The sequence below is a fragment of the Phytophthora ramorum genome, assembly GCF_020800215.1.
Source record: "Phytophthora ramorum isolate Pr-102 chromosome Unknown Phyram_PR-102_s0008, whole genome shotgun sequence".
NCBI lineage: Eukaryota > Oomycota > Peronosporomycetes > Peronosporales > Peronosporaceae > Phytophthora > Phytophthora ramorum.
In genome coordinates this window covers 222,123-242,842 of record NW_027150654.1, presented here as the reverse complement: position 1 = coordinate 242,842, position 20,720 = coordinate 222,123, and the positions used below count along the sequence as shown (strand labels likewise).

At 55.7% G+C, this 20,720-nt stretch overlaps 5 protein-coding genes across 5 annotated transcripts; 2 read left to right on the top strand and 3 right to left on the bottom strand.

Moving 5' to 3' along the window:
- Positions 1 to 3,257: 3,257 nt before the first annotated feature.
- On the bottom strand, positions 3,258 to 8,120 carry KRP23_9133 (Cilia- and flagella-associated protein 74; the record flags this gene model as incomplete). Its single annotated transcript, XM_067894659.1, has 1 exon — positions 3,258 to 8,120. One exon carries the CDS (start codon positions 8,118 to 8,120, stop codon positions 3,258 to 3,260), a length of 4,863 nt encoding a protein of 1,620 aa, XP_067742310.1.
- A 366-nt stretch (positions 8,121 to 8,486) lies between these two features.
- On the bottom strand, positions 8,487 to 10,420 carry KRP23_9132 (uncharacterized protein; the record flags this gene model as incomplete). Its single annotated transcript, XM_067894658.1, has 4 exons — positions 8,487 to 9,785; positions 9,860 to 9,943; positions 10,014 to 10,163; positions 10,235 to 10,420. The coding sequence occupies 4 exons, from the start codon at positions 10,418 to 10,420 to the stop codon at positions 8,487 to 8,489; spliced, it is 1,719 nt and encodes a 572-aa protein (XP_067742309.1).
- Positions 10,421 to 10,717: 297 nt separating this feature from the next.
- On the top strand, positions 10,718 to 11,678 carry KRP23_9131 (uncharacterized protein; the record flags this gene model as incomplete). The annotated part of the gene is made up of 4 exons (XM_067894657.1): positions 10,718 to 10,776; positions 10,839 to 11,197; positions 11,265 to 11,347; positions 11,424 to 11,678. 4 exons carry the CDS (start codon positions 10,718 to 10,720, stop codon positions 11,676 to 11,678), a joined length of 756 nt encoding a protein of 251 aa, XP_067742308.1.
- A 572-nt stretch (positions 11,679 to 12,250) lies between these two features.
- Positions 12,251 to 13,249, bottom strand: KRP23_9130 (uncharacterized protein; the record flags this gene model as incomplete). The annotated part of the gene is made up of 1 exon (XM_067894656.1): positions 12,251 to 13,249. One exon carries the CDS (start codon positions 13,247 to 13,249, stop codon positions 12,251 to 12,253), a length of 999 nt encoding a protein of 332 aa, XP_067742307.1.
- A 2,119-nt stretch (positions 13,250 to 15,368) lies between these two features.
- On the top strand, positions 15,369 to 16,367 carry KRP23_9129 (uncharacterized protein; the record flags this gene model as incomplete). The annotated part of the gene is made up of 1 exon (XM_067894655.1): positions 15,369 to 16,367. The coding sequence occupies one exon, from the start codon at positions 15,369 to 15,371 to the stop codon at positions 16,365 to 16,367; it is 999 nt and encodes a 332-aa protein (XP_067742306.1).
- Positions 16,368 to 20,720: the final 4,353 nt, after the last annotated feature.

Sequence of the window (20,720 nt, the reverse complement as noted above, 5' to 3'; positions counted from 1 at the left end):
GCGCGATCACACACCTTCTGCTGCAAAGAGGAGTTCGTCCATCCGTAATCGATCGTGTTCAGCGCAGCGTACTTGACCGTTGTGCAGCAAGGAGCGTGACCTTGAATTTTATCCCAGCCAAAGTGGCGAATGGAGTCCACAAGCCCCGGCTCGTCATTTTCGTTGCCAAGACCATGAAAGAAGATGCACAGGCGAGGTGTCGAGCTGCACCTTCATAGCCGACAACAGCACGGACTACACAGTACTAGATAATGTATATGTATTGGATAATTTGTGAATGACATCGCCTACATCGTCACAGTACATCCGACCACACTATTATAAAAATAATACCAATGATGACATACTGAATTCGCAGATTCCGGTGAAATGATTCGTCTTGTGAGCCGTGCCGTAAATTCATTCCCGGAGTTTCGACGCGAGTTCCACCACATCGATCTTTGTGATATGTCGACGGCTGGCTGTCGGGGCAACTAGCCTATTTTGCTTTGGTGTTCGATTCTGATTTTACGATGCTGGAGTCCCATTCCTTGGTGCTCACGATCATCCCTCTTCCGAGACGGTAGAGCACACGACGGCAACAGAAACTACAAACATTATAGACTGTGGGGGTCATTTCAAAAACAGCGTAAGAAACATTTGAATTTTCCACGACCTTAGCTCTCGTCAGTGTACTCCATAGCACTGAACTTGCCAAAGGCCTTCGCTTCAAATCACTTACTTCTCGCTTTGACAAGCTTTCGTTTCATTTCACCACTTTATAACAAACACTCGAACCACTTGACAGGTTTCTGAGAATCTTTGAAGAACCCATCTCCAGTCAAAAACACAGTATCGGCGTGATTGAGCTCGGGCCGGTAGAATTTATCCTTGTAGCTTTTGCCGAATTGAGACTCATCCAGACCAATGGCACAGCCCTGGAACTCCACAAGGCCATCATTTTCGGGGGATTTGTGCGGAACCAGTTCCGCGGCGAGGAGCATGATCGCTTCGTACTGCGAGAAGATGCCGTTAGGGTTGTCACTGCACATCGCAGCACTCACATTCCCCGCATAAGCTTCCTGAGCTGCAACGTAGGCCGCGTTCAGCTCTTTGCTGGCATATTTCTCGTTCTGGTACACGATCGATCGGCGCGACACTGGCATTGGGCACTGACCCAATACATCTAACAAATCCGTCGCAAAATCGCTGACCTCGTCGTTGCAGAAGTCCTGGAAGTAGTCCGAGGCCATACTCCCCATCATCGGCGAGCTCAAGGCCACCCAGGACGCGCCTTCACCAAAACTACACCTGCCAGTGGCTAATGCCATTGACATGACCAGTCCGCCCATCGAGTGCGTAACGACAACAGTGTCCTTAATCACACCCAGGTCGCCGTCGCTTGTGTCGCTCAACCGGAGCGCACGATCGCAGAACTTTTGTTGGAGAGAAGCGCTTCTCCAGCTGTGGTCCATGGTGTTCAAGATAGCATACTTGACCTCTGTGCAGCACGGAGCGTGAGCGTTCATGTTCCCCATTCGTCCACTTGCCTTTTTAGGCGTGTCCTGAAGCTCCTCCATCTCGTTGTAGTTGCCAATGCCGTGGAAGAAAACACACGGTCGAGGTGTTGACTTGCACGTGCACGACGACGATTCCATCGCCATGTGCTCCGCAGCCTTCAGGTTTCTTGTGCTGCTTGCAGGAACCTCTTTACCAGTCAACAGTGCAAGTGCAGTCGGCGACACTGAAGCCTCCTTCCCCACAGCAGCGCACGATAGTGTTGGCTTCGAAATGCTAACAGAGTTCTCCAGGTACTCCACGTCGATGGTCATATCACTACTGTACGCCGCGAAACCAGACTTGCCTGACGCGCAAATGGCGAAGTGAGTACCACCGAAATTCGTCTTGAACAGGTTTCCACTCGGACATTCGATGGTTTCATCGCCGATCGTCGCACTTGGAATCGGCGTCGCATCATTCAAAGCAGGCAGGATGGAGTTGAATGGTAGCGTACTTGACGGGATGCATTGCACGTTTCCCCTGTCTCCATCTTTTGTCGACAGGTAACCAGATCCGTTCACGTACGAATAGGTGAATGTGCTGTCGTCTTCCTCGAACGTCGCGTAGCCATCGTAAAGCACGCTAGCTCCATTGGCCGACACAACAGGGTTAGCAAACATGTCGAACTCGGGTTGTCCGTGCAGCTTCATGGACTTGCGCTTGAAAGTGACGTGCAGTTTCACGGATGGAGCATCGACCAGAAATGTTTCGAGTGAGCGGTTCCGTGAGAGCACCGCATCGTTCGCGGCAATACCAGAGCCGACAAAGGCAACTATGGCGAGTGCCAATCGCATGTGTCGACCCATTTGAGCGGCAAGAGGAAAAAACAAGAATGACCATATTGCACAGTAATTTTCGTCTCAAGTGATTATGGGCGGTCAAGGCTCCATAATATGGACCAAGAATATTTGGAGAACGGATGTCATGTCCAAGTGTCGAAAGTTACACCTATAACCTCACCCTGACGCAGCACAAAACCGAGCGAAATGGATCTTGGCTTCTACCGCGTTGTTTCAGCTCGTCGTTTGTATTGGCGTTCACCCAGTCCAACTGGAAGGGGAACGGAGAATGGACTCAAGTTAGGAAATGACATCCGTCCTCTTTCCCGCAATCCCATCCCTAAGATAATTGTATCGTTGACATTCACAGACCCCACGACTGCTACATTCATTGCTGTCGAATCACAATACAATCCATGTTATTTATGGGCTTGTTGTTGATCTACGTCGGTTGTGTGACTTGTCAGATTACCTACATTTAGTACATGAAGCGCTACACCCAACTAATACATATAACGCAGCAATTGAGCAGATCTCTACTAATATTATACTTATTATCAGTACTCAATGAGATTTGCGATTCGCATTGATATGTATTATTATATTCAAAGAAGTAATCTCGGACATAATTTGTAGTACTAGCAATCAAGACGAAGACTGGACTAGCCGTAATGCAGAAGACTCATTTATTGATAGTGTTATGTAAGCAGATAGCTGGTTGTTCCAGAGGCTGCCAAGGTGTCGAGCCCTGGCTCTGGTGACCGGAGTGCTGTCCACCGATAGTGAATCTATTGTAGTACTTCTTAGTACATATTAAAAACGTACTATTGTAAAACAAATAGTATGCCAAAATTATCGGGCTGTTTCCCAAGAAACGTTCCCCTGAATCGTAGGATTTGTAGTGTGCGCTGGCTTGATCGCTGAGCCTTGAGTTGACATCTACGTTTCGAGCCGAGCTCTCAAGAGGACAGTGACTGTGCGTGTATCGACTCCATCAGCAACTGCTGCACCACCATTCGCTCCCTTCGACTGGTTTGCACCTCCTGTTGCAGCTGCCGCGGCAGGCACTGCAAGGGCTCCTATCGCCGGTAGTGTGCGCCAAAGAGCCCCACCTTTCAGTGTGCACTGCACTCGAACTTGCACCCACTGCACCACCTCAAGTTCGGGTCGACGCTTCGCCGATCTCACTCGTTCAGAGGTCCCAGCACCAGCTCGAGCAGAAGTCGAGACGTCCGACCCAGGTACAGTTGCTGCTGGCGGGTAGTACGTGACTTGCACTGCCAGTTGCTGCCCTGATGCGATGGCTCCACGAGATGGCTCCAACGTAAACAACTTGGCGTGAGGAGATGCTGCGTCAAGCGTAAACTCGAAAGAACCAGCTGATCCAGCTGCAGCCGCTGCAACGGCTTCGTCAAATCCTCCATAGCTCCCACTACTCGGTGCAGTGCCGCCAATGAACAGAGTCTTGGGCACGGCATCGCCACCGGCAAACGTGAGCGTAAAGGTGGAAGATGGTTTTCGCAGTCCTGCAGCCGGCAACTCGTTCGCTCCGACGTTTAATTGCAGCTGATTCAGCGAGATACTCGGTGGTAGGTCGAAGAGGTCCTCCACCGGGCGACGCGCTAACAGCGGCTGCTTCTTGGCAGCATTTTCAGTGCGAGTCTCGGATGGTACAAACACGTACAGTTGGTTCTCCCAGCACCGCCCAGAAAGGCCTACAATGTGCTGTTCCCTTTCGTTCGGCACCTTGATCCGGTATTGCTGCGCGTAATGACCCGGTCTCTGGTGGTCCGGCTGGAACGCCACTTGGACGGCTACAGACCCGTTTTCAGGGATAATCGCGCTGGTCGGAGAAAACGTGAAGGCTGGCAGTCCAGTCGAAGTTGTCAATACGTTTTCCCCATCGAGAAGGACGAAGGAGAAGGCCAAAGGGAAAGCGCTGCCGTTAGTTAACACTAACTCGCGGACATTTCGCGTGCGAGCCAGCACGTCCTGGAAATCCAATTCTCCGTCCTCAGGTGTAAGGGACAAGCTAGGATTAATCCCTTCACCTCGAAGCTGAACACGGATGGTCACTCCCAGCGCACAGAGCTCCAACTCGTCTTCGTACTTCAACGGAGACAACGGCTCGAATTCCACACGAATCGCATGCCTTTTCCTGCTGCTGGGGCCAGCAGGTACCTCACGCAAGGCGCCAATCAGCCGAAATGCCCCCACGATGTGGAGTGGCTTCGCTCGTAGCGTCACACTTTCAGTCGCAGTCGGTGCTGAGTCGAGCACCAGTTCACGGACGAGCGTTTGGCTGATCGCTACTTGTCCAAAATCCAAAGTGTTTGCCGACGGGGTCAAAAAGGGCTCCACCACTGTCGTTCGTACCTCCAAAGCTTGCAACGGCGCTGGTCCTTCAGTCTTGGAGCGGCTGCTACCCGTTTCGTCTTCACGGTGATGAAAACAGAGAACAGTCCACGTGTGGTGGCAGCTACGAGGCTCTGCGTCCAGCCTTGGCGCCGGTTTGGCTTCACTGTAGACGGAATTTTCATTGCTGAGAGGTTCGCCAGTCTGCTCAAGGCTCACTTCACTTCTTGCTGCCTCTGAAGCAGACTCTTCGTCGCCTGACGGAGCATTTCCAGGCGACGTCCCCTCAAAGTAGCAGCCCTCCACAAGCTTGAAAATGTCCTCTGTCGGTTCAAAGTCGATTTCAAGACGTACGGCCTCCTGAGGTGCGAGTCGTACTACAAGCGGGGTGATTCGCACGAACGGCACGGCTTCGGGCGGCAGTCGCAGCTCAACAAGATACGAATGTCGATCCGACTGGTTCGTCAGCTTCAGGTTGCACGTCTGCGCCTGCCCTAGCGAGGTCGCACCAAGCCGCACAGCCGTGTGGGAGAACGAGAGATCACTCGCCGCGCCGCTGCCGGAGCATGGCAGTGTGTGCTCCTGGTGAAACGTGGAAGACCACAGTGTCAGAATCGGCGTGCCTCGTCCTGCAGGACCAGCAGCCTTCAGTGCACCCGGGAAACTCGGTTCGTATACGAGCCGCAAGCTTCTTGCTTCTCCTGGCAGCAGCACGATCCCCACGCCCGCTGAACTGTCTGCTACCGTCACATCTTTCGGCAGCTTGGTGACTCCTAGTCGCTGAGGCACGCGGGCAGAGTTGGTAATCGTCAGCTCACGACTGACGCTGTGTCCTACGCAACAAGCCCCAAAGTGCAGCCCTCCATCGGAGCTTTCAGACCTGGTTTCCATGGAAATCGTCAGCGTTGTAGGCGTCAGCCTCGCAGTGAGCAAGAAGAAGACAGGGACCACTTGGTCCGGCACCACCACCGGTACTGGAACTGCCAGCATGCCTAGTTCCCGCGACCCAAAGCCAGCACGCTCGATTCGTTTCCACATCCGCTCGTCCGGGCGGAACTTGACCTGCACCGCGAATTGGCCCTCCTGGGAAGCCCCTGCAGCCTGCACAAAGCCAAAGCCGGGGTGGAACTCTACGTAGCCAGCCAGCGCTTTGGGAACCCGCACCTGGACCTTGAGCGCCACTTTGCCTCGGTTGCACACGACGAGCCCGTGCCGGTACAGTTTCCCGTAGGCACAGCAGCGGAAGTTCAGTCTGGAGCGTGCAACAAATATCGGCACTTCGGCAGCTACACCCGACACACGAACTGGGATGGTCGCTAGCCGACGGAGATCGGGAGATGAAATTCCGGACGAAGCCGGAAATTCGAGGACGAACTGCTCGTTGTCAAGCTCCATGGCAGCCGCAGGAGCGAACGTGAAGGAAACGGAGCTGCTCGAGTACGGCGGCACCGTGCCGCGCCTGGTGAAGCGAACCGGCTCATCCGCTCCCTCGGGTTTAAACCGCATCGTTCCACACACTCGTTCAACCAGTTCTTGCTCCTCCAGACTCAGTGGATCTCGCGCGTCGTCCTCGTCTTCTCCTGCGTTGTCACCGGGAGATTCACTCGTGGCTGACGTCTTTGGCGACGCTGCGCTGGTCGCACGGGACGAATGAGAGACGGACGCTCGGTCCACTTGATCGTCGACGTCTGCAGCTTCTTCGACAGCCTCGCCACCGTCTTCTTGTGGGTTCTCATCAGAACTCACGCCCTCGGTGGCGTCGTCGTCAACGCTGTTGTCGTTTGAATCGCCTACAACTGGCACTTCCTGGGCGATTTCAATTGCTGCTGGGAGGTCAACGAGAGCTGCGGGTGGCGGCGCTTGAACCGCCACGGATCGCAGCCGGCGAACTCGATATTCAAGTGGCAGCGCACCTTCGTTGCCTAGTGTCAGGGCGACCGTCGTCCGCTCTCCAGCGACCACTTCTGGGAACTGAACGTCACGCTGAGCCACCACTGGCACTGCCTTCTTGCACGTGCAGCGCACTGGTATCTGGAAGACGCCCGTGGGTGCAGCAACAGAGAGCGTCGTGTCGAGATCCCGCCCCTCCGTGCCCGTGAAGGCCATCCGTAGCGCACAACTCATTCCGGCTGACATGCGGCCTGGTTTGTCGTACACGACGTCGAATTGCTCCATCACCTGGTCGTCCATCGGCAGCAGTCGGAACTGGTTGAAGGTGTTGGAGACGTTCGTGAGCGTGAAGCCAAGAGTGAGAGGGCGACCGACGTCGAAGTCCTTGAACCACAGCAGCTGCGGGTTTGCCAGGAACGCGTTCCCCGTGAACGTCTTGCCCCACACAACTTGCGGCTGGTCGAACCGCGCGTCTTTCTGTCGTTGCCGCGCCTTCGCTAGCTGTCGCTCCTCCAGCACACTGCGACCCCGAGGCTTTTTGCGCTTCGAAGAGGAGCCGCCAGCGTTTGGCGTATCCTCTGCCGCCTGGTTTTCTTCCTCTTCTTGTCGTGGGTCCTTCGGTCGGTGAGCGTTCCTTGCTGCGATCGGTGGCAGCTTGACGTCGCTCTCGGACGAGAGAAGCGCGTGGTTCACTGTACGCAGCTCTTGCCCCGGTCTCCCACCTGGCAGCGGAGGCATGACGAGCTTCTCGCAGTCTCTCAGCTCGGTAGCCTGCTGTTCGGCCTCTTCACTGCGACTGGAGCTGACGTCAGGCTCCGATTCTTGCTGCGGGTGGAGGCCCCGCCGTCGAGGCAGCAACATGGAGGCAGGCTGCGCCCCAGCGTGAGCTGGCTTGGCAAGTACCTTCGCTACAACTCGCCGTCGATGGTCTGCACTGCGAACTGCGCTCCGTCCAAGCCCGAAGCTGTGGTCCTTCATCGTGGTCTCCTGGGACGGGTACACGCGCACCAGTTTCCCAGTCGGGTCCAGCGCTTCTTTGCCCGTCCGAGACAGCAAATAGGCGCTCGTCCGCTCGTCCTGCGCCGCGCGACCCATTTCGCGCTGGTACTTGCGCTCGTACGCGCGATGCTCAGCCTCCGCTTTCTCTCGGCGTCGCTGAAGCACCTTCTCCGCTTGCAACCGCTCCAAGAGCTTCGCCTCGCGCTCGTGAATGCCGCGGTCGATTCTTGCGCGCGTCTTGGTCGCTTCTCGCTCGACCACTTTGCGTCTCGCCACCTCGTACGGATTTTTCCCCTGATCCAGAAGACTTTGGTGCGTGCGAGCTTCCTGGGCCTTTGCGGCCTGCGTTTGGTCCCGAAGAGCGGAACTCTGCGCCCCGATCCTTGCGGACGCAGCGTCCAGGTCTCGTTTGAGCTCCAGCACCGCTTCTATCCGAGTTGCGCGCTCGTCTTGGGCCCCCTCCACCATTTTGCACAGATACCGACGGTCGGCCTGGAACCCATCGTGCACTCGCTGCTGCACCGGAGCCCGAGGGTTCTCCTCGTCTCGACTTGCCATCGGCACAAAACGACGAGTGACGCTTGAGCCTCAGGGGACACTTGAAGCTAAAACCAACACGCACACGTTAGCCAGGAAGGACGTGCATTTGGGTTTTATCGAGCGAGTACAGTACGACGGATACCATCCCATCCGTGGCCCACGATGTCCTCCAGTCCGCTACGTCCAGGGAATTTACAACATGCAACACACGCGGAGCAACCCACGACGTCGATCGCTTCTGGCTGGGCCGGGATTTACACCTAAAAGAAGAGAGAGAGAACAAGTTAGCTGCTCTTGCAACGTCCTGTCGGTCTTCGGACGTTCTGGCAGCACGAACGGGCCAGTGCGTTTACAGTCAAGCCGCCTCGCCCTGTCTAAGAGCCGTCAAAGGAGCGCGGACGTCATGGTCGTGTCGCCAAGCCCGTAGTCGGTGTCGGTGTCGCCCTCGAACGCGTTGGCGGCTTTCCACTCGAGGGCGTCGTCACGCTGCAGAAGTTCATCGAGAGCTTGGGACGACGGCTGCGCGTTGCTCTCCGTCGCGACGCTCGCCCCACCCGACAGCCAGAAGAGCTGCTGGGGGGTAGTCGCCTCCACTTTGGCTGGTTCCAGAGTAGCAGCAGCACTCCACGACTGGAAATGGCCGTCGCTCTGAAGTGGTAAAGCGTCGACCGGTCCACTCTTCACAGAGAACGGGTCCGGTATCGGCGAAGTCGGAGCCATTCCAAACATCATGGGCGTCGCAGCGTACGAAGGGTCCGAAGTAGAGCGCAGTCTCCCCATTGCGTGGTGGCTTTCGGGCGCAGCGACAAACGCCGACTCCAACCGATGCGGTGGCGAATCCACCGACATTTTCTCCAGATGGGTCGACAAGTGCGCGGCATTCGCCCAATCGTCCCCCAACGTAGCAAACGCGTTCAGCCCAAGCTCCGCCTCCGGCTCGTTCATTGGGAACTCGGTCGGTAGCGTCGCGTGTTCTGCAATTTTGAAGCACTCCATCCCCACCGGCAGCATCTCAGCGTCCTCGCTCTCGCCGAAACTGGTGCTGGACTGGTACGAAGGAGGGCCATTGCCGAAATCGGCCAAATCTTCGCCGTCACAGGTCGCAAGGACGGATAAAATGTCGCTGTCGATCGCCTGGTCATCGCTCGAAAGCGACGTCGAGTGGTGCTCCGCAGCTGAAATGCTCGACGGAGGCCACTCAAACGACGGATTGATTGGCACAATCGCCGCTTGGATATTCGCCGAGCTGTGGCTATGAGGGATTTTATCCTCTTCCAGAGGCTGCAACGGGTTTATCTCCGTGAGAGATTCGGATTTCGAGCGGATTTTGGTGCGTCGAGTTGCGGCTGCAGTTTTTTTCGGGTGCGGCGTTGGCACTCGACGCGGTTTACGCGGCGTTTTAGCGCGAGGTTTGGGTTTTATCGGGTTGGAAGTTGGTGCGATTTGGTTTTTATCCACCTGGTCCGTCGAGCTCGCGACTGGCAGCGAATTGGAGCGAAATCTCGCGTTGCAGCGCTGCGCTTTGGCCGAAGGAGGGATAATATCCGTCGAAGACGCCATATCATCCACGTGTTGGCCATTTAGGAGCAGATTCGGGTCCGATGCAAAAGTCACCAACGCCGTCGCGGGGCGAATTGTCACGTTGCGCGACGCAGTGTGCAGCGGCAATAAGAACGCACCAACCTGCAGAAACAACATTTGCGCAAATAAGATCGAGTTTTGCGCAAAAAAGTAAAAAAAAATATCCGTTCACGTACCTGGTTTTCTTGCGTTTCTTCCGCCAATTGATCGGGATGTTTCAGCTTCTGGTGGTGCGTCAACGAGCTCTCGGTGCCATACGCCTGCAATAAAAGGCAAACAGACTGTATGAATTCTCTGCGAGCTGCAAAACTTTTGCGCAAAAGGTCGGACCTTTTGGCATCCAGCGATCTGGCACGTGAATTTACGGTCGATTTCGGCCGCCGAACGTCGCCGACGCTTCTTGTTGGTGCTGGAGGGAGGCGCCACGACTTTTTCTTCCTCGGTTTTGCCATCTGCGAACTCTTGTGTGTCAATTTGCAGCTGCAAATAAGAATTTGCGCAACTTTTTAGCCCCATGCAAAACACTGAGCCATGCGTGAAGAGTCACGCACATGTTGCTCCTGTTGGAACTTTGTAGCTTTGGCGCTTGGCGCAAAAGTCTGTTTCGCAGCGATGCCTTTTGCGGCGGCCTTCTTGGTGCGTTTGGGCCGCGCCTTGGCCTTCGCTTTCAGTTGTGCAACGTCCGCCATGTCCACGTCTGGGGGCTGCGTTTGGTGCTGTTGCTTCTTGGCCTTCATCGCGCAAAAACGAAATCCGAAACCGGCGGCTGGTTCGATGATCAACGCGTTGTTCCTGTCAGCCCCATACAAAGACCAAGTATAACACGCCCAACACCCTTTCAAGTGTCGATTCTTCGGCTCTTCTTCAACGAGAATTGTGTACCGCACACCAAGGAGACGCTGCAAAAGTGTGATTGCTTTCCACACAGGTCCTCGCACGCCAGCAACCCTTATTTGCTTATTTGCGCAAATAAATCCATTTGGGATGACTCACCACAAAGGCAACTTCAACCTGTCAAGAGAATCAATTGACAGATGGCCGGCCACCCCCTTATTTGCACATACACGCACGGGTTCTCCAAGTTTGCATCGAGGTTTGCACCAAAAGCAAAGTCTCCACTATTTTACGAGCTCGCACAAAATGTCCTGAAAAAAGGCCCATCAGCTGCGTCGAGTTTCTGCTGTCGGAGACCAACGTGCTTTTCCAGCAGCAACTTCTCGCTCGGGAAGCTGTTCGCGCGGTTTCTTGTCGATTGCGAGACAATGTGCTCGATTCGGTCTTTGCCTCCACCCTCGATGCCGAAATCGCGCTACGAGACGACCGATTCCAGTCCGAGAATCGACCCGAAGCCGAACCGAAAGACCGTCACGCTGTGCGCAGTGTACCGTCAAAAAGCCCCGAAAAATCAATTTTGACAACAATTGCACTACATGTACCCGCCAAGACCTCGTCTCCAGCGTCACGTGTGGGGAGCAACCACGACAAGGTGCGACCAACGCGCAGAAGGAGAAAAGGTGAGCGGCGTGTTACGCTTTTTGTGTTGACTTTTGTTGCTGTTGCTAAACTAGAACATTTGACCAGGTGAACCTGAAAAATTAGCAATTGAAGTCGCTCCTCCTGCACAAACGATCGAGAGAGAAGGAGACCCCGACGAAGAGAACCCTGTACGTGCCGTCTTGGCTCTATTTTGCTCTTAACGACGTGTAGTCGTTTCCTTACTTTCTGGCCTTTTCCCTGCAGGAGGTCAAGGAATGGCGTGACAAATGTTTGAAAACGTTGGAGGCGTCTACCCGAAAGCCTGGGTTCGCCAGGTATGTGACGGTTGCACGAGCGTTCTCGGTGCCGGATAGTCGGGTGTCGATGGAGAGTGGGGTCATTACCGCACCTCCTCTGCTGCACTGGCAGCAACCTGGGCGGCTTCACATTGTCGAGGTTAAGGACGACAATGACGAGATGGAGTTCACGAGCTCCGAGGTCTTCCCCTTTGTGAGCTAGGAAAGTGGTGCTGGCTCAAGAGTGGCAAGGGCGGCACCATCCCCAACAACGGCGTCACGTCGGCTGTCGTCTTCTAGGCGGTGGTCTGTCGACCCAGCACGGCCCTCAAGGTCGTATGATGACGTCGACCAGTTAAAGAGGTGTTCGAGGGCGCCGAGTCGTTCAGCTTGTCCGATCCGGCACCGACGTACAACGTGTAGCACACAGGCTTCACGCCGGTCTCCTTGGCGGCTTTGATGACGTTCTTGGCCCGGCCGTCACCCCCAAGCGCAATATTGTCAACAGTGAACATAGCCCTAAGCATAACCTGGGTACGATCCTAGACATGGGTACATTGATGGCCTCGAGATTTCGCTCTTGAGAGGCAGGTATCTTTGTATCGAGTATCGAAGATCCGAACACGATGTTGAAGGCAAATGAGATCGTTTTTATCAGAAAACAAGAACGGCAGCACATGATGTAGCTCAGCTCCAGAGCTCTTTGTCTGCATTACGTGTGGATGGCACGGCATGGTACGGTGGAAGGGGGAAACGGAGAGAGTGCAGGGCCGTGCTGGGTCGACAGACCGCCGCCTAGAAGACGACAGCCGACGTGACGCCGTTGTTGGGGATGGTGCCGCCCTTGCTGCTCTTGAGCCAGCAGGTGCCGCCCTGGTGGTTCGACCACGAGAATGCGTGGCATCCGGTCTTGGCGCGGCACTTGTCGCAACAGTCGCCTGGCTTGGCCGCCAGCTCGTTGCCGATGTCGTTATCGATGTAATCCACGTTGGTCTCGAGCGTGCAGCTTGGCGGCGGGTTGTCCAGTAGCTGGCTCGACACCACGCCGGCCTTGGACATCGTCTGCCCCTTGGCGCTCTTCAGCCAGCACGTGCCACCGTTGAGGTTGCTCCACGAGAACGAGCGGCAGCCGCTCCAGTTGTTGCAGATGCCGCAGCACGTGCCGGGGCTACTCCCGGGGGCGTTCCCGATGTCGTTGTCCACAAAGTCCACGTCGGACTGGAGGGTACACTGGCCGACCGTGTTCTTGACTTCGGCCGACTTGACGCCCCCCTTGGACACCTCGGTACCCTTCTTGCTCTTGAGCCAGCAGGTGCCGCCCTCGAAGTCGGACCAGGTGAAGGCGTTGCAGCCAGGCCACGTCGAGCAGATCGAGCAGCAGTTGCCGGGGTTGGTGTTGCGCACGTTGGCGATGTCGTTGTCTTGGAAGTCGACACCGTCCTTGAGAGTGCATCCAGGCTGGTCAGGCACCAGGACGGCCGACGTAGCCGCGCCGTTGGGGGCCGTGTTGCCCTTGGCGCTCTTCAGCCAGCAGGTGCCACCCTGGAAGTTCGTCCAGGTGAAGGCGCCGCAGCCCGTGGTTTGCGAGCAGAGCGTGCAGCAGTCCGACACCTGCACGCCAGACACGTGCTTGATGTCGTTGCCGAGGTAGTCGACGCCGGCGGTGGTCGGGCACGTGGCGAGGTGGCGGTGCACGGACAGGAACGGGATGTCCGCCAGCGAGCGCAGACTGAGGGCGTCGGCTTGCAACGAGCACAGCGCGGACAGCAGTGCAACGACTTGGAAGCGCGCCATGTCGATGGGAGGAAGTAGTCGCTTGACTAGATGGGAGGTAGCTGGAAGCTTGGGAGAAGTAGCGGCGGAGGTGGTTCCGCAGTAGACGGTAAGAGTTGGAATGAGCTGTCGTGTCGGCCGCGGCTACCGGCGCTGAAAGAGCACAATGCGGGCTCTGTTATCGCAGAGTCGGCCTCCAAGGATCGATAAAAGCGCAAGAAGAGGCCGATATCCAGCGAACTGGCGCGCAACTATAACTTCAACGCGCGCAAGTCGCCCATGACAACCATCGCTTTGACATGGACCTGGCAGGGCTGAGCGTGTACCCATTTGCTCGTTTGCCGATGTCCAGCGAAAATAGGGCGTTCTGCGGAGCTGGATGAGCCTCGTGCCGGTGGCGAGAGTCAAGCGCACCCAGTTCACGAAAAATCGCGGCCTTCAGACGCTGAACGTGTCATCCAAGGCGCTGTTGTTTGCGACCGCGAGCTAGCATGGATTGGAATGGTTGCCGCCGCCTATCGGGGGACTTGTCGTGTGTGCGCAGCAAGCACCTTCAGCCCGTTGCAATGCGGACTTGTGCGTGAGTCATCGGCAATCACTGCGCTGCAGGGGGGGGGGGGGTCAGTGCGCTTGATTTCTCTGTCCGAAAGGGGCACCCAAATGCGTGACGAGACCATGTTTACCACATTGAAGTTGTACCCGACTGGTGATCACTACTGGTGCCGGTGTCGGAGGCTGGAGATTCGTTGTGCTGGTTAAATAGAGCGAACAGTGGATGCAACTCGGCTTTGAACGGGCACTATTCTAGTTTTTCACTGAGGTTTCGTTTACTGCTTCAGTTCAGGGATCGATGTCGTTGTACTCTCCAGTAGTGTCACCTTGGAAGGAGGCCTGGCGTCAGTCCTGACGTCGATGAGCAAGTTTATGATGCTGGGTGGCGAGGCGTGGCTCCTATGCAGTATCTCGCACGACGCATTCGCTCTGGGGCAGAGTTCCAAACGCTGGTAATGTGGAGGCGATTCGGGGACATCCAATGTGAAGATGTCCTCGGATACACCTTGCACACTTCATGTGGAAATGAGTTTGTTTGCAGGAAACATGTTTCTCAAAATTGGTAGATGGAAAAAACATGTTTCCACGCGCGTACCAAGAAACAGCATACCCCTGCCTGCGCACCCTAGGGAGAAGTTGCTGCCTGTCGCGTTAGCTGCATCCCCTGAAGATGAAGGCGAGGCACGTTTCTAGTGCCCCTTGCGAGCATACTGCTGGAGCACTGCAGGGTTCTTCCATGCTCACTTTGCTATTATAATAGAGTTAGCTTTGGATTCTTGTCGCTGCTCTCGATCTTGCCTGCGGTGCTAGCGTGAGCTATAACCCATTGTGGACGCAAAATTTGGCGCCTATTGGCCAACGCACAGAATCCACCAGCCTCCGACACCGGCACCAGTAGTGATCACCAGTCGGGTACAACTTCAATGTGGTAAACATGGTCTCGTCACGCATTTGGGTGCCCCTTTCGGACAGAGAAATCAAGCGCACTGACCCCCCCCCCCTGCAGCGCAGTGATTGCCGATGACTCACGCACAAGTCCGCATTGCAACGGGCTGAAGGTGCTTGCTGCGCACACACGACAAGTCCCCCGATAGGCGGCGGCAACCATTCCAATCCATGCTAGCTCGCGGTCGCAAACAACAGCGCCTTGGATGACACGTTCAGCGTCTGAAGGCCGCGATTTTTCGTGAACTGGGTGCGCTTGACTCTCGCCACCGGCACGAGGCTCATCCAGCTCCGCAGAACGCCCTATTTTCGCTGGACATCGGCAAACGAGCAAATGGGTACACGCTCAGCCCTGCCAGGTCCATGTCAAAGCGATGGTTGTCATGGGCGACTTGCGCGCGTTGAAGTTATAGTTGCGCGCCAGTTCGCTGGATATCGGCCTCTTCTTGCGCTTTTATCGATCCTTGGAGGCCGACTCTGCGATAACAGAGCCCGCATTGTGCTCTTTCAGCGCCGGTAGCCGCGGCCGACACGACAGCTCATTCCAACTCTTACCGTCTACTGCGGAACCACCTCCGCCGCTACTTCTCCCAAGCTTCCAGCTACCTCCCATCTAGTCAAGCGACTACTTCCTCCCATCGACATGGCGCGCTTCCAAGTCGTTGCACTGCTGTCCGCGCTGTGCTCGTTGCAAGCCGACGCCCTCAGTCTGCGCTCGCTGGCGGACATCCCGTTCCTGTCCGTGCACCGCCACCTCGCCACGTGCCCGACCACCGCCGGCGTCGACTACCTCGGCAACGACATCAAGCACGTGTCTGGCGTGCAGGTGTCGGACTGCTGCACGCTCTGCTCGCAAACCACGGGCTGCGGCGCCTTCACCTGGACGAACTTCCAGGGTGGCACCTGCTGGCTGAAGAGCGCCAAGGGCAACACGGCCCCCAACGGCGCGGCTACGTCGGCCGTCCTGGTGCCTGACCAGCCTGGATGCACTCTCAAGGACGGTGTCGACTTCCAAGACAACGACATCGCCAACGTGCGCAACACCAACCCCGGCAACTGCTGCTCGATCTGCTCGACGTGGCCTGGCTGCAACGCCTTCACCTGGTCCGACTTCGAGGGCGGCACCTGCTGGCTCAAGAGCAAGAAGGGTACCGAGGTGTCCAAGGGGGGCGTCAAGTCGGCCGAAGTCAAGAACACGGTCGGCCAGTGTACCCTCCAGTCCGACGTGGACTTTGTGGACAACGACATCGGGAACGCCCCCGGGAGTAGCCCCGGCACGTGCTGCGGCATCTGCAACAACTGGAGCGGCTGCCGCTCGTTCTCGTGGAGCAACCTCAACGGTGGCACGTGCTGGCTGAAGAGCGCCAAGGGGCAGACGATGTCCAAGGCCGGCGTGGTGTCGAGCCAGCTACTGGACAACCCGCCGCCAAGCTGCACGCTCGAGACCAACGTGGATTACATCGATAACGACATCGGCAACGAGCTGGCGGCCAAGCCAGGCGACTGTTGCGACAAGTGCCGCGCCAAGACCGGATGCCACGCATTCTCGTGGTCGAACCACCAGGGCGGCACCTGCTGGCTCAAGAGCAGCAAGGGCGGCACCATCCCCAACAACGGCGTCACGTCGGCTGTCGTCTTCTAGGCGGCGGTCTGTCGACCCAGCACGGCCCTGCACTCTCTCCGTTTCTCCTTTCCACCGTACCATGCCGTGCCATCCACACGTAGTGCAGACAAAGAGCTCTGGAGCTGAGCTACATCATGTGCTGCCGTTCTTGTTTTCTGATAAAAACGATCTCATTTGCCTTCAACATCGTGTTCGGATCTTCGATACTCGATACAAAGATACCTGCCTCTCAAGAGCGAAATCTCGAGGCCATCAATGTACCCATGTCTAGGATCGTACCCGGGTTGGACGGGTTTGAGGCTACACGGAACCCACCTCATACAATTGTGAAGACATTTTGGGAATATGTATATAGAACATATTGGAGCAATTCCCGCAGCCCAAATCCAAGTCCAAACTTCCAGACTTGGGAATAAACATGCATAAATTATTTTTTGTTGTTGGTAAGGTATATTGTGTTACTGTCTTCATTGCTGAGGACGAACTCTAATATCCACCCCCCACAGGCATTTACATCCTATGCGGTAAACTACTCATCCCATTGTGTCCTTCCTGATCATCCACTCCTGGACATCACCATCCATTCTCTCCTCCAGCCCAGCTCTCAGCTGGCCTCCGCATTCCGCGTCTTGATAGCTCTCCATCACGCTCCTGTTCTGGTCCATGGCTCGGTTGGCTAACCAGTCAGCCATCTTGTTCAAACGCCGGTAGTGATGCGTCCAACTCGCTACTCGACAAATGTCTGCCAATCGACACGTTATCCGATACCAGTGGATAAGCAGCTTCGCCTTGGGCGGCTTTCGTCTCTGCATCATTCTCAAAATCACCTCGCTGTCTCCTACCACATGGAGGCCTCTCCATCCTTTCGCCACCGCTATCGACAACAGCTATGAACTCGGCGACATTGTTGGTCATGTTCCGGCTGCCCAACGCCGTGATCGCCGCCCACACCAGCTGAAAATGTGTCCCAGCCGCATCTTGTTGAACGACCACACTGCCACTTCCTCCTGCTCCCGGATTGCCTCTGGATCCGCCATCGAAGAATCCCACGTATTTGCTTCTGGTGTCCACCACCTGATGAGTCGCTTCCTCCTCGCTTTGGCACCATTTCTCTCCAATCACTGCTGCAACCGTAATTCGGGGCCCGAACGCTGCCGTTAGCGGCCACATACCAAGTTGATACCGCTTGTACGCCTCTCTAACTGCACCCCTCGCCCCCAACAGGTCTTCGCTTATAGTTCTTGCCTTGCGTCCATCAGGATGCAACCTCTCAATATTCCGCCTCCAAATCGCCGACAAAGTGACTGCTACCCCAACCACCCACCTCTCGTCGGTTATCTGTTGTAACTCGTCCCAATTCTTGTATCTGCATTCTTGGCCCCACTCTACCAGTCAATCGGGCAACTGTTCAATCCGAAAACCAAAGATTGCCTGCAGATCCCTCTTGTGCTTGCTGTCATCAGATGCCGGCTTCCACCCCCAGCTATGTCGAAGCCCTCTTCAAACAGGCCTCGCTTCTAGACATCCCCAGGCCAAATGCCCTGTTCCTCCAATCTCGTCTGTATGTCTGTCATAGCTCGGCTTGACAGTGGAACTCGCTGGCCTCTCCTGTCCACAACCTCAGCCGATTCCACTTGAGCTTGTATATATTCTGCGTGTGGTAAGCTGAGACACCTCGCATCCGATGTATACGTTTCCATTCCACTTACTTCAGCACTTGGGTGAGATCCCGATGGTCCTCCTTCGCCTTGCTCAGTATCTTGCCCTCTGCTGTAGCTGCCCCCTGATCTCACTTTTTTTGTTGATGATCTGCTTATACTTTCTCCGAGATTGGGTCCACCTCCTTTTGCCCACCCAACACGGTCGCATTTTGGTGAGCCACTGGTGAGGTGCCACCACGACTTGCTTCACTTCTACTTCCAGAAAGGAAGCCACCGCCTCTTCCTCTGGGATATCCCCGGCGCACCACTTCACTTGCTGTGTTCCCGATCACCACGAGTGCCATATCTGTTTATCTTCCTCGTGGCGCACTTCGAAGACGTGATGGGGATCGTCTAGTCCATGCTTCACGTGCAGCGTGCGACCATCAGCCCGGCTGTACATTAATTCCGGAAAGTTCGAAAGCAGAATGAGGCACACCTCCCGAAAAGCGTGCGCATCCCCGCTCCGCATCAGCATCGTGTGCATCTTGGGCGTGAATACTACCTCACCCGTCTCCCTTCTCGTAAATGTGATGAGCTTCCCCACTGGCATTCCGGCGGAGATGTTCAAGTTCTTGTATTGTGTCCATTTGCCTGGTTCTCCTGCGGCATTCCCCGCCCATAGAGTGCCAAACCTCACGTCATGGATAGCGCTCACTACACACACTCCTCGTGGTTCTTTCCTCGCAGAGAATTGCTGTTGTAACCTGACTCTGACCTGTCCTACACACGATATCTGCAATCCCTGCTGCGACCACGCCGTGGTGACTCCAGTCCTGTGCCTCAACAATCTCCTCGTAGTAGCCATGTCGACGCTATCTCCTTCCATCCCTCCAGTGGACTCGTGGAAAAGTACCGCTGCCCAGGGCCTGCCCGTCTTCCATAGTGTGGCTTGTGTTCGTCTGGATGGCTGCCCTCCCTGGAGCACCAGGTTGGTGGCTTCTCCGCAATCCCGAATCTGCAGCACTGCTCCTATGCGCTGACACTGAAGTGTCGTGGAGAGTGCCCGCTCCCCGTCCACCATCGCGCTGAGTGCCTGGAGTTCCGTGTAGATACAGCCCTCCATTAGAGGGATGTAACCCCGCTATTTGGCTCGGGATTCATCCTGCTGGTGCTTTCTCTGGCACCCGAAAAACGGCACTCCATACGAAATTCCGGATACTCTTGTCCGCCACCTTCGCTACCTCCCTGGTGGGCCATGCATGTCTGGCGACGTACATCAATTTCGGTATGATGATGGCTCCCGCGATGCTAGCTCGCTGTTGAACCGTGCTCGTCTTGGTTCTGCTAGGGACAGTCGTATCCGTAGTGCTCTGAAGGCCTTCTCCCATGCCTCCGCCGTCGTGCTACCCGTACCTGCGATGTGTCCTAGATATCGCACGCTTGCCGTTAATTTGACCGGCCCTTCTTCTTCTGGTCGACCCGGGCACTCGCTTGTGACCGCCTCTTGCTCTCTCATGTCTCCGTTGGCCTGCTGCTCCACCAGATTGAGCGCAGCCGACTTGCTCACGTTCAGTGTTAATCCGGAGACCGCCGAAAAGCCCTTAACTTTGGTTACCTTCCAGCTCAGCCGAAGTCTCAATGGCATCGTATAACAAATCCACCGCAATGATGAACAACAGGAGGGTTAGAGTACAGCCCTGCCTGGTACCGCTCGTGACCCTCAACATGTCCGAAAGAAAGCCATTCGCCATGAACTGCGGTGTGTATCGCCCGTATTATTGCCAGGAGTTTTGGTGAAAATCCTTTTGCTTCCAGTACTGCTATCAAAACGTCCCTGTCCAGGGAGTCGTAGGCCTTGGCAAAGTCGAGCATGAGAACTTGTGCATGTGTAAGATCTCCTTGATTCTTGCATATTTATTTAGCCGCTTCCAACAAGTCAATCACTTCGTGAGTGGTCCGTCCGGGCACGAACCCGTATTGTCTGCGGTTAACGCGCTTGTCTACAAATTTACGAACTCGCGAGGCCAAGATCCGCGTGAAGATTTTATAATCTGTGTTCAACAGCGCAATGGGCCGGTAGTTTATGGGGTTCGCGTGGTCTCCGCCCTTGCTTACGCTGAAGATATATGCCTCCAAGAATCTTGAAAGCGTGTGCCCTTCCACCATGCAGGCATTATATAGCTTTGTCAGAATCGTCACCAACAGCGCCCCGTGATCCCTGTACCATTCATTGGACAGGTCGTCCGGGCCACACGCCTTCCCTGTCTTGCACGCCGCTATCGCCGCCACAACCCCATCTTCCGTAATATCATCATCCATTTCTTGCATGTTAATGGTCGCCCACTTCCCGCTGTACCTAGCGATATAACTCCCGACAGAGTCTGGATCCTCCACCACCCCGTTGAGGATGTCCTCCCAGCTGTCCCGTAGTATGTTGGCTTTGTCGTACTCCTGTCGTTGCCGCTCCGGATGCCGGGAAGTAAGTGTGGGGATGGTGTTATCGCCGTACGTGGTGCAAATTCTTTTGTAGAAATTCTTCGTGGTGGCCCTGGCACTCCATTCCGTGCGTGACACCACCACTCTCCTTTTCAACGTTCTTCTCATGTCCTGCACTTGTTGCAATTTTTCCAGAAGCAATGCTCTCGTGTCCGTTTCCTCGCCTCCTGTATGACACCTCCGCAGCCGGGCCTTGAGCCTCTTGATCCCCTGTCTCAACCCACCGGTCATT